This window comes from Bufo gargarizans, chromosome 2, assembly GCF_014858855.1.
Source record: "Bufo gargarizans isolate SCDJY-AF-19 chromosome 2, ASM1485885v1, whole genome shotgun sequence".
NCBI classification, from domain to species: Eukaryota; Metazoa; Chordata; class Amphibia; order Anura; family Bufonidae; genus Bufo; species Bufo gargarizans.
Window position 1 is genome coordinate 675,383,308 of NC_058081.1, and position 12,717 is coordinate 675,396,024.

The following is a 12,717-nucleotide window of genomic DNA, read 5'->3' on the forward strand; positions in this document are numbered from 1 at the left end:
CAGCAAACCACATGGACATTTGAGAATGTAAATCACAAATCTACTATCACATGTGAAGACGCACCTTATTGGAATTTGCTCACCAGAATGTGGATGAGCAAGATGGCTACCTTTGATGACACTTGAACAATTAACACACTTTAAACACGGGAATGTGCCTTGGCTGGGGGAGGACAGTGTACTAGAAAATAGAACTCAAAGGCTTATATTTATTTTACAACCAGGTCTAACAGAGAATCAGATCATAGTCCTGTGGACAGAACATCATGGACGCCCATGTTACCTCTTCACAAACCTACATTGATGAATTTAACCCCCAGGAATACTTACAGACATTCTTTGTGCCAGAGGAAGGAGTTCTTTTTGGAGAATGGACCGATTTTGCATTACAAAATCTACATGAAACCTTCACTAAAGGTAAGTGATTCAGTTTTCATTGAAAAGGTTGAGCTATGACATTTATAGTGTAGCGCATGATTAATGTACTGAAGTATTTTTTTTATCTAGACAAGGAAAATTCATTTTGCTACCTCTTTATTGCATTTAAATGGGTATTCCAGCCCGAAACATTTATCACCTCTCTCCTGGACTAAATGATAAATGTTACAGTATATGGGTGCAGGTCTAACCACTAAGACTTCCACCGATTGCTAAAACAGGGAAGGTGGTCCCCCTACCTCCCATGTTGACAGGTTAGAAAAGATTTCAAGGAGCAACAGTTCAGCATGTGTCCTGCTGCTTCTTTCAAAGTATTTAGCACTTTTACAAAAAAATGAGCACATGATAGGGGCAATCACAATCAAACAACCATTCAGAAGTCAATGAAAAGCTCTGGATCTCTACTCCAGCAGCAATGTACCTCTCATGATCAGAACCATAGCATGTAAACCATACCATCAAGTCGGTAGCTGTTGCAAACATCAGTAGTTCAAAGAGTCTATATGTCAAATCTATATCCAGGCATTGCCTGGGCAGAATGAAAACTTGCATAGATCTGAATTACGACTCATGCACACGACCATATTTTTTTCACATAGCACACCAACCCATTCATGCATTTTGTGTGCTGTCTGCATCCATTTGTCTGTTCCATAAGTTATAGAACATGTCCTATTCTGGTCCGTATGGCGGATGGAAATAGTCTTTTCGAGTATGGGAGTGAGAAAAATGCAGAGTGATCTGGAAGGTATTCACAATTTGGATCTCTGTTTTTGGGGCCTATTTTGTCTCAACTACCAGCAGCACACATTTCCTAAGGGTACATTCACATCTGTGCTACCTCATGCGGTAATCTGTTCCGACACAGGATAAGTCTACTGGATTTCACCATATCCGGCATAGCTAGGTACTTCCGTTCACTGCCGGACCCCATTAACTAATAAGATCCGGAAGGCATCCGACTGGTTTTCAGCATCAGTGGTAGGTTTTGGTTATACAAAAAACAATACATGCATAGTTTTTTATCCTGCTGAAACCTGATACTCTTGCCGGAAAGTGGATGGATTCCTGTCAGATTCTTTTATAGTCAATGGGGTCTGGCATTAAATGGCAGTATCTAGCTACCGTATGTTGGATATAGTATAATCCAGTAGTCTATTCTTCTGCCAGAACAGACTGCTGGATTAGCTAGTGCAGATGGGAATGTACCCTAACTAGGACAACCTATCACTGAACATGGATTTTTGTATCTCTCTTTGGTACCAGGCCTGTAACGTACTATCGCTGATTAAGTCACTTATGCCTAAAACTTACCTTTCATTCATTTATTTGATAAAGGGTGTATAGACCAGGCATATTTTATTGACAACACACTCAGTAGTCATCTTTGGTCTCTAGTACTAAGGAAATCAGACAGAAATTGCTCAAACAGGTGTCAACTGATGCAACAGGATACATTTTTTTGTTTTGTTCTTCTGACGGATCAGAAGAATGGAAAAAGAACTCGCCCTAACTGTAATGTGTTTTTGTTGTGTTAACGAGTTATTCAAGTCTAAAAAATAGTGGCTACATCTGTATGATAAAGTTTTGCCGGCAAAAGTCAGTGCGTCAGCATTTATAAGTATAAAAAAGTCTGCCAGATGAGTTTATGCTGTCATTACAGATTTGAAGCTAGACTGCCCATTGAATAGCAGGATATGCTGTTTTTCACCAGCGACCTCCCTATTTAGCTGTTTGCATAGACACATAGCTGTACTTTACTGGATTAAAACACAGTTTTTTGTTTTGATCCAATGCTCCATTCCTGAGTTATGTTACTTTGTCTTTATATGAAAATTAGGTCTTTGGTGCAACAAGGATATCACACCATTATTCCCTAAAGACAATGAAATCCGTTAAGTGGTGTGGCAGCAACTGCACTGCCACTAAATTGGCCAGGTGGGAGTTCAGTTTGTACACAAGCAGATTACTAGAGTTACATAGTTGTTTTGTGGCTACACATTCCAGAAGTGGTCTGAACGGGAGAAGTAAATTATAATGCCAACAACACTTTACTGCCTGAGTATGTGGCTTGTCTGCTACAAAGAACAAGGAGAAGGTGGAAATCTTGTTCTAATTGCAGGCCAATTCAATTTCCCTACTGGATTGGGGGACGCTGTATCAAGTATTAGAGAGCTCTAGTGCCTATGTTTGTGTTTGAATGCCCAGAGCTTATTTTGACCCTGTAGATTTTACACATAGCAATCACTGTGGAGAAAAATAGCCATATGGGACATACCCACAATTAATTACCAGCAGTCGAGATTGGCCTAGTTCTGACACATTTTTAACCTTCACAAACAACATTTATGATATCCTCAGTACCCAAGCTGACCACAATAGAAGCACATTTGGTTCAGACATTTTTTTTATTTTGCATGTTTTGGACGTATATTGGCTGTGCTCTTTATTGCTGCTGTCACCACCCTCCTCATCTGATGTTTCCACGTCCTCATTGGCCTCCACTTTTCTCAGACTATAAATTAATATAGTGGGCTCCTAACCCCCCTCCTAACTACAGTATTTTTCGTCCTATAAGACGCACTTGCCCCCCCCAGCATATAAATAGCATATATAATCGTCTTATAGGGCGAATGCTGCATTTTGCCCAATTTTCAATGATACGCCGCGCCGCGATGCCGCACGGCGGGTGTATCAACTGAGGGGGAGGAGGGGCTGGGGGCCAGCATCTGCTTTTATAATGACAGTGAGGCCCGTGCAGTGACTGTATTCTACTACACAAGCCCCGCTCACTGTATATAATCGTGTCTGTAATTGTAGGCATTGTTAATGTATACAGATTCTGGGTTTCAGCGCCTGTATTACGGTACTTACAAGCGCTCGGTAGCAGAGAGGAGGGACGAGGCAGGCCGGGAGGTCGGGCGATGGCAGTGTGAGTCACTACGTCACGTGCCTGCGCCGCCCACTTTATGAATGAAGCAGGCAGGGTGGGCGCATGACGTGGTGACTCACGCGGCCAGCGCCCATCCTCCCAGCCTGCCTCCTCCCTCCTCTCTGCTACCGAGCACTTGTAAGTACTGTAGTACAGGCGCTGATACCCAGAATTTGTATGCATTAACAATGCCTACAATTACAGATACGATTATATACAGTGAGCAGGGCCCGTGTAGTAGAATACAGTCACTGCACGGGCCCCGCTGTCATTATAAAACCAGATGCGACCCCCACCCCCTGTATTGGGGGGTCATTCACACTACAGGGACACTATTGTGGAGGGGATCTGTGGATGACACATAACATAAGATGCTATATATGTGGCATCCAGAGACCCCAATAAGAGCCATCTAGAGATCCCCATAACAGTGTCACCCACAGATCCCCCATAACAGTGTCTCTCACAGATCCCCCATAACAGTGTCACCCACAGATCCCGCATAATAGTGCCATCCACAGACCACCATTAGTTTAAAACCCACCAAAAGCACACCTTTTGGTTTAAAATATTTTTTTTCTTATTTTCCTCCTCAAAAACCTAGGTGCGTCTTATGGGCAGGTGCGTCTTATAGCGCAAAAAATATGGTAATTGCTCTGTATTTGCCTCAAGTTCTACTATCACATTATTACCAGTGCCCCTACTGCCACCACCATGGCTATAAGGGACACTTCTACTATCACCACAAATACAGCTGTGCTTTTCAGTCAGAATTCCTCCTTCTCTGCCTGAACATACTCTTTATGGCAGTCCTAATGCTGACTGTTCTCACATAAGTCATCAAGAGGAAGACTATAGTGAGTATCAGTAATATTCTTTAAATATCAAGTTTTATGGGTTTTGGTGTGGTTTACTACTTTTCTGTGGCCATTTCCTGACATCCCATAACTTTTTTTAATTTTTCTGTCAGTGTGTGAGGACTCATTTTGTCCAGGGTGATCGGTAGTTTTTATTGAACTATTTTCAGATACATGCAACCTATTGATGATTTTTCTTTTTTAAGTGATTACCATGGGTGAAATAATGAGATGATTCAATATATCATGTAGTTACAGATATGCAATCAAAAATATGTTGATTTTTTTATTTAAGTTTTTTTTTTATAGAATTAAAGTGGATAGTTTTTTTATCTTTAATAGTTGTGATAAAATTTTTTTTTTTTTTCACATTTTATTTTCCTTTTTGCCAATATTTGTGGATTACAATGTATAGTTATTCTTATACGCCCCCAGCTGCCATTACAACTACTCGGCACCCTGTGATTGTGTTCGCAGGCTGCTAATTGGAAGGCAGAGGGAACTTTCTCTCTCTGTCTAATCACTCAGATGATGTGGTAACTATTGACCCGGGTAAACTGACGGGATTGGAGTTATTGTCAAGCCTGGCAGTGATAGCAGGATGACTGTATAAAACATCATTGTGATGTACTACAGTATTGCGGCACTGCATTAATTCGCTTCGCTCAGTCATGTAATAATACATCATTGAGAGTTAAGTGGTTGAAATCGTCTTTACCCACATGTAACAGATGTAAGATTCAGATTTTTTACAGTAATTTATTTCCAATAATTCCTTTCTAACTTTATATTTTAAGGTGGAGTAAGAGGAGAAACCCTGCTTGATTTTGGCACTGGAGCCACCATTTATCAACTCCTCTCAGCCTGTGAAGTGTTTGATAAAATCATTGCCTCAGATTTCCTTGAACAGAACCACGCTGAATTTCAAAAATGGCTGAACAAGGATCCAGATGCTTTTAACTGGACTCACATCATCAAATGTGTATGTGAACTGGAAGGAAATAGGTATTGTTTCCCATTTTCAAGTATACACCATATTAGTACATTTATTCTTGCAAGGTACTGTATAGTATCTCAATATGCACTAAGAATTGTGCAGGGCTAGTCCTTCTACAGCCTCCCATCCTATCTGATCACAAAGATATGCAGTATAAAATTGTAAGGAAAAGCCTACGTCTGTGGTCCATATGCTCTTACAGTCTGGTATTTCGTTCCGGTATCAGCTATCTTCTCAGTAACATACTAATAAGCAAATTCATTTTATTCTTGTATGTTTATAGGGAGGATTTCGAGAAAAAGGCTGAGAAACTCCGCTGTAAGGTGAAAGAAATCCTGAAATGTGACGCTTTCAAAAGAAACCCTTATGACCCTGTCATTGTGCCACCGGTTGATTGTCTCCTGTCTTGCTTCTGTCTTGAAGCTCCTTGTAAAGACATAAAGTCATACTGTAATGTTCTGAAAAATTTCAAGGACTTGATAAAACCCGGAGGTCACCTTTTGATCTTAAGTGGACTGAATGCTACTTATTATCACGCTGGTAAAAAGCGCTTTAGTATAATGAGCTCAAAAAAAGAAGAGCTGGAGATGGCGTTTAAAGAAGCTGGTTATATTATTGAAAAAGCTGCTTATACCTCACGTATTGATAAATCAAGGATAGATGTTGCTGATTATGAAGGTTACTATTTTATTCATGCCCATAAACCAAAGTAAGGCCAAATTCTTCAGCCATCGTTTCTTGGAAATACTGGTATACATCTAAATGTTTTAGCTTTCTAAACATATACCATAAAATAAGCGAGTTGAGGTTGGGTTGAGTCTGAAAACGCAAAGCTAAATAAAAATGTAGATACATTCACCATGCAAAATGGGTGCTCCACTTGGAAACACTATCCATTTATGAAAACAATAGTATATGGTAGCCCTATTTATATGACTGCGATTATATGCTGTCTGGAGGATGAAACTGTAGGAAGCTTGATTTGATTGATAAAGAAAAATGAAACATTTACTTGCAGTTTACAACAACTTATTAATGAAATATTGTAACCTTAAATGTCTTAAGTTAATTTGTAATTGAAGAATATATAGAATTTTTAAATTCATAAAATGAATGAATAACTCATAGGTACAATTGTGTATATACTGTACTGTACATTTTGTTATTAAACAAGGTGCATTGTAAGTAAAGCATCCTGTATTATTGTATTATACAATATGATCTTTATTAAAGACGATGCGTAATAATAATAATTAGAAATTAGCAAAGTTCTTTTCTTTATATTTCTTATGCATTTTTTAAATTAAAAAGTTCCAAAAATTGCCCCTTATTTGGGGCAGAAACTTGACAGTATTTACACACTCATGGTATCACTCATGGGTAAAACTGTGGTTATACTGTACATTTCATTATTAAACACGGTGCATTGTAACTAAAGCATCCTGTATTGTTTTATAACAGAAAATTATTAAAGACAATTAATAATAATAATAATAATAATAATAATATTATTATTATTATTATTATTATTATTAATAATAAGATTAGCAAAGCTTTTCTTATCCCGTAGGATACCAGCCCGTAGCTGTACGGCGCTGGAAACTGTGTCTCAAAACCCAGTGCCGTACAGCTACGGACCGCTGGGGTCCAGCAGTCACTGGCTGTCCGCTGCCTGCATCGCAACACTTAATGTTCCACTTTTCATTCCTCTGTGTTAAACACCTTATTCTCCCCAACGCTTTAAGGGGTCCTATAACAATGTGCCCTTAATTTTACCTCATTGCGTTCTCCAATTGGGGCTAGAGTATCATCATGATTGCCCCTCTACCTAGCGCGAGACTGGGCCGCTGGTGGATACCAGCCTTGCTCCACATGTTATTCCTTTACTGTTTATATACCTTTTTATTTTGTTCAATCCCTGGGTTCCCCGTTTATGTGTAGAGCTGGCAGGCTGCTTATGCTACATATTCTATTGTTTCACAATGGCCTTACTTGAGTTGCACCTCACATCGTTTATCGTTTAATATAAAGGGGGGAAACTCTCCTGCTAAAAGGAGTCAGATCTTTTCCCTAATAAAGAAAGATAAAGAAGAAATCCTACTAACGTAGGAGACGCATTTTTGGCAGGGCCAAGTGCCGTCCCTGTCTCTTGGCTGCTACAGGTTATGAGTCCCAGAGGGGCCTCCAAAGGAGTCAGTTAAATTGAGGGACATGATTGCAGACCTCCAGGGAAGATACCTTCTACTAAAGAGTCCTATAGGTTCCCATATCTAGTGTCACAGTACAGTGAAATACAATATAATTTGCGCATCACAGTACAAACTCTTAAAATAGAAGACATTGGATGAGAAGTTTACATTTATATAAGAAGAAACAAGGCCGTGAAGAGACGGCCAACAAACAGTAATTAAAACGGCACCACATTTAAAATCAATTAGTAGAAATGAGATATTTATCTCCTACAATTGCAGATCCGGTAAAGGATAGTTTCTGGATATGTAAGATGCCCATTTCTGCCACCTGACACTGACACAAGACAACCGGCATAGTTTCTTCGCAATCAGTAGTTCCATGCCATAATTATAGTGGACTTTAGCAATGATTTCTGGTATGGCTGGGAGTTCCCTACTCTTCCACCTTTTAGCTATTGCAACTCTCGTTACTGTTAGTATATGAAAAGCAATAGTTAGGTCTGCTATACTTAAACATTCCAACCCCAAGGAGAGCAATGCTATTTCCGGGGAGAGTGGGAGTGCCACCCCAATTACAGCATCCACAAGTGACAATATGTTGGACCAGAAACGGTGAACAGTGGGGCAGGTCCACCAGATGTGCAGTAAGCTGCCAATGGCTGACAGGCACCGCCAACAAACATTCGAGGTAGTTGGGTCCATAGCTATACCTTTTGTAACATTTATGCCCCCAACACTCATACGATTAAATGGCTTAACCAGACTCTCCAAAGTATATCTTTATTTGGAGAAGACTTGAATGTCACTCTAAACCCGGTAGTCAACACATCTTCCTATAGGAGCCCCTTCTCCTTTAAAGAATTAAGTGGTTTGCCCAGAGCTCTGGAGGACCTAGTGGTGGTTGAAATCTGGAGACTGCTAAAATCTACTGAGAAGGACTATTCATTTTACTTCACACCTCACAAGTCCTATCATAGACACAATTGCTTTCTAATCTCTCACCGTATGATCACCATGGTACAGAAAACGTCTATTGGCAATATTACAATTTCTGACCATGCTCCAATCCACTTGCAGTTACAGCTTTCACATCGGAGTTCTCAAGAGTGGACCTGGAAGCTTAACCCTCAACTATTTGACTCGGCACAGAGTAGGGATACTAGCTGCAAACATACTTTGACATACATGCTAACTCTACAGCCAACCAGGCCGCTATCTGGGAGGCTCATAAAGCCTACATGAGGGGGGAGTTCATCTCATATGGTTCTTATGTCAAAAAAAGAGTGGTAAACATATCTCTCCTCTACTTTCACAGAGGTACAAAAGAAGCTCCTATCACCTATATTGGAGGAAGTGATTAGGAAAGTAATGCTTACAGTCCCCTCAGGCAAAACCACAGGGCCGCATAGCCTACCTATTGCCTATTTCAAGCTGTTCTACCCTCAACTAGGACCCCATCTTACCATATATTTTAATAGCCTCTTAGCTGGCTCTAGGATCACACATCAGGCCTTAGAAACCTACATTAGCATTATACCAAAAGATGGGAAGGATCCTACTCTGTGTTCCAGTTACAGGCCCATTTCCTTACTGAACTCCGATGTGAAATTATTTGCCAAGATCTTAGCAGCCAGGATGGCGAATAGCGTTCCTCTTCTAGTCAATTGAGAGAAAGTGGGAATTTTGAGAGGGAGAGAGGGCAGAGACAACTCTTTCAGGGTCTTGCAGGCCATATCCCATGCTAGCAGGACACAGACTGGTCTAACCCTGCTGAGTAGTGATGCAAAAAGGTGTTTTACCGAGTTGATTGGACTTATATGATGCCAGCCTTTATCCAAGCTATCTTCTCACTTTATGAAGCTCCCACAGCAAGGGTGGAGGCGAATGGAGTTCTATCTACCTCCTTTACCATTGCCAATTGGACTCGCCAGGGCTGCCCCCTCTCCCCCACTCTCTTTGTCTACTACAAGTTATCAGACAAGATCTGGATATTGTGGGCCTTCTGGTAGCAGGCACTGTGCATCATGTAGTGGCCTTTGCTGAGGACCTATTACTTTTCCTTACAGACCAAACATTGCTTTTCCTGCTATAGTTAAGGTTTTTGATAGATTTGGAGAGCTCTCCAACTTTAAAATCAACCTACCGTATCTAAATGTGAAGCACTTGATTTATGTGTCGCAACTGCCATCCAACAGTCCCTAGCTAAATCACATCTTGTTTGTTTCATTTCAAATCCATTGTGGTGGTGTATAGAGCCATAAATGTTAGAATTGTGTCGATGTCCCAATACTTATGGACCTGACTGTAAGTATATTACCCCCCTCAGTATGTCACACCTATCGATGTCACACCTATCGATAGCACACCTATACCAGTTCTTCAAAGGAATTTTGTGGCTCTATTAGCTAGCGATTTGTGTCCCTAACAGTCTGTCCCTGCTCCATACGGCAACCTCTCCTTACACTGGCAAAAGACTGAATGTAAAATGGCGGCCAGATCAAGTTTATTTATAAGGTAGGAGGTATGTCTATGTGCTGAAACATCTCAATTGGCTGTTCTGTACCACCTGATGGATGTGTCATGGGTCAAAGTTCTTCACAATGTAAAAGAATATGGCGGGGCGCGAATATCGCCATATGTTCGCATGTTCGGAGAATTGTGCATTCTCAATGTTCACCGCAAAACAACCGCCAGGCGAACTGCAAGGCCATCTTTATACATAATGTCTCGGTTGGGGACTTGCTGGCAGGCAATACAATACCCTCCTTTGACTCTATAAGGTCGAAATTTTGTCTGGATGGCTGGATGTACTTACATTATGCACACTTTTCTAACATATGTCGGCTCTTCATGCCCAAATACACCCCTAGGGAGCTAGATTGGTATGAGACTTTATTATCCCTTCCCCAGACCCCTAGACATCTACTGTCCTCCCTATACCAATGTATTGTGAATACGAGAGCTCCAGCTAAACCACCCTATCTGCTCGCCTGGTGGTCGAATTGAGATGTTTCAGCACATGGACATACCCCCTACCTTATAAATAAACCTGATCTGGCCACCATTTTACATTCAGTCTTTTGCTAGTATAGGGAGAGGTTGATGTGTTGAGCAGGGACAGACTGTTAGGGACACCAACCACTAGCTAATAGGGCAAAAATAGTCCTTTTAAGGACTGGTATAGGTGTGCTATTGATAGGTGTGACATACATACTGAGGGGTGAAATATACTTATAATATACTTTTTAACATAGAATTGTATAGTGCAGCAGTTATGTGCGGTTCTGCTGCGATACTGCAGCTACACAAAGTGCCAAAAGCTATTGGAACAAATAATTTCTACTGATGTGATTTACCAGTTGCCCGCCCCAAAAAAACTGATTGAAACAGGGGTGTTTTATACCAATAATATACTTTCCATATAGTGCAGTTGGGTAGAGCAGCATTTGTTTGCGGTTTTGCTGCGTTACCGCAGCTACAGATAGTGACAAACGCCATTGGAATAAAATATTTCTACTGGTGTGATATACCAGTTGCCCCCCCAAAAAATTGATTAAAGCAGGGGTGCTATATACCAATAATATACTTTCCATATGGTGCATTTGGGTAGTGCAGCATTTGTTTGCGGTTTAGCTCCATTACCTCAGCTACAGATAGTGACAGAGGACATTGGAACAAAACATTTCTACTGGTGTGATATACCAGTTGCACACCCAAAAAAGTGATTAAAGCAGGGGTGTTCTATACCAATTATATACTTTCTATATATATGTTATTTGATGGGCGGAGCCTAGCAGCAGAGCCGAATGCATGCACCCACGTGAGCTCTGCAGAGGATCGCCGGTGTGCAGGCATAAAAGCGACTTTATAAAGCCCTAACATGAGAAAAATCACCATAGACAATTCCAAGGACACCCCTGGGATCGGCAAGTCATTGACAGGGCAAGGAGATTTGGATCGCTTCGTTAAGAAAACTAATCCCCCAAGCGCGAGGCGGACGGACAAGATGGCGCAGAGAGCAGAGGTGCCTGAAACTTACGTTTAAGATGAAGAGGAAGGCAGTGAAGCGGCGGCCCCAGCTGCGAGGGAGGATTTGCCGGTCTCTAGAGCCTTCATGAGGCAGCTTTTAGCGGAGGCACTGGATCCACTGGTCCTAATGTAAGAGGCAGCCCTGATCATCCAGCAACATTTCCAACACATATATATATAGCAGACTGTCATGTTTCCCTCCAGCCACCAGAGGCCACTGTGGCTGAGTAGGACAGTGTGAGGAGTTGTTTCCAGAGGACAAGGAGTTAAGTGTTTTTCCCGGGCTGAGCAGAGAGCCTGGGGTGCAGGTGTCTGAGTACACAGGAAGAAGGACGCTGTGCACTGAGAGGGAGATCCACAGGGAAGATTAGAGTGATTTCTCCCTGCCAACCTGCTGTGACACAGTATATGGGACATTAGAGTGTGTTTGCTCTCTGACTGAGCTGATGTTTCCTGGTGCAGAAGAGAGACTGCTGTAGTGTGAGGCACTTACCAGAGGAACTGTGAGAGAATTCCAGGCCCTGCCTGATTACACGTCCAGAGCTGCTGATTATCTCTAACCAGAGTTACAGAGACTACAAAGAGAGGCCAGAGCTGAGCCACGCTGAAGCAAGCAAGCAAGCAACCAGATCGGGACCCAGACTGTATCTGCCTGCATGTGCCGGACACCGAACTGTGAGTGCACTGATGCTAACCGGAGCTAGGACATAGTGGAATAGGATTTAGTTTAGTGCACCGTAGAGGTGCACCCCGGGTAGCGGGGACAGATAGGACTACCTAGAAGAGAGTAGCCTGCTATTGTCTGTACTTGTGTTTGTGATTCATTTGTGTTCTTTATGCAAATTTCCATTATCTTTGTTGTGAATTCTCAAGCTGTTCATATTGTAAATCTGCTTCTCCGGCAGTTAGAGTTCTCCTTTAATAAAGCCGGTTTCTACTTCAGCCTCCTTGTCTGCTGCACTGTACTTGAGTCCTGCTCTACGGTCTCTTCCTCTGCTGACCGTTACAAGTGGCGCTGCGAGCAGGGTACAGTCACAGAGATGGAGGCGGCTGAAGGCAATGTGCATGATGTTAATGTGAGTACCTCAGGCAATGGTGGAACCCTTGCAAGGGCCCTTCCTATTGGCACGTTGTTCAACTTGCTACCCAAATTTGATGGCCAGAACATGACACTGTCAGACTGGGTGACAAGGTTACAGAGTGCTGTTAGGATTTACAATGTCAGCCCAGAACTACAAGTAGAAATTGCTTTGGCCGCTCTCGAGGGTGAGG

General features: G+C 41.8%; 1 protein-coding gene across 1 annotated transcript; it reads left to right on the forward strand.

The window, feature by feature from the left end:
• Positions 1–266: 266 nt before the first annotated feature.
• LOC122926285 (nicotinamide N-methyltransferase-like) lies at positions 267–5,937 on the forward strand. The gene is made up of 3 exons (XM_044277659.1): positions 267–417; positions 5,025–5,232; positions 5,508–5,937. The coding sequence occupies exons 1-3, from the start codon at positions 267–269 to the stop codon at positions 5,935–5,937; spliced, it is 789 nt and encodes a 262-aa protein (XP_044133594.1).
• Positions 5,938–12,717: the final 6,780 nt, after the last annotated feature.

Excerpts from the sequence above, each read along its gene's own strand:
- LOC122926285 (XM_044277659.1), top strand. The coding sequence starts at position 267 with ATGGACGCCCATGTTACCTCTTCACAAACCTACATTGATGAATTTAAC. Across the intron at positions 418-5,024 it reads ACATGAAACCTTCACTAAAG|GTGGAGTAAGAGGAGAAACC; the intron begins GTAAGTGATTCA and ends TTATATTTTAAG. Across the intron at positions 5,233-5,507 it reads TGTGAACTGGAAGGAAATAG|GGAGGATTTCGAGAAAAAGG; the intron begins GTATTGTTTCCC and ends GTATGTTTATAG.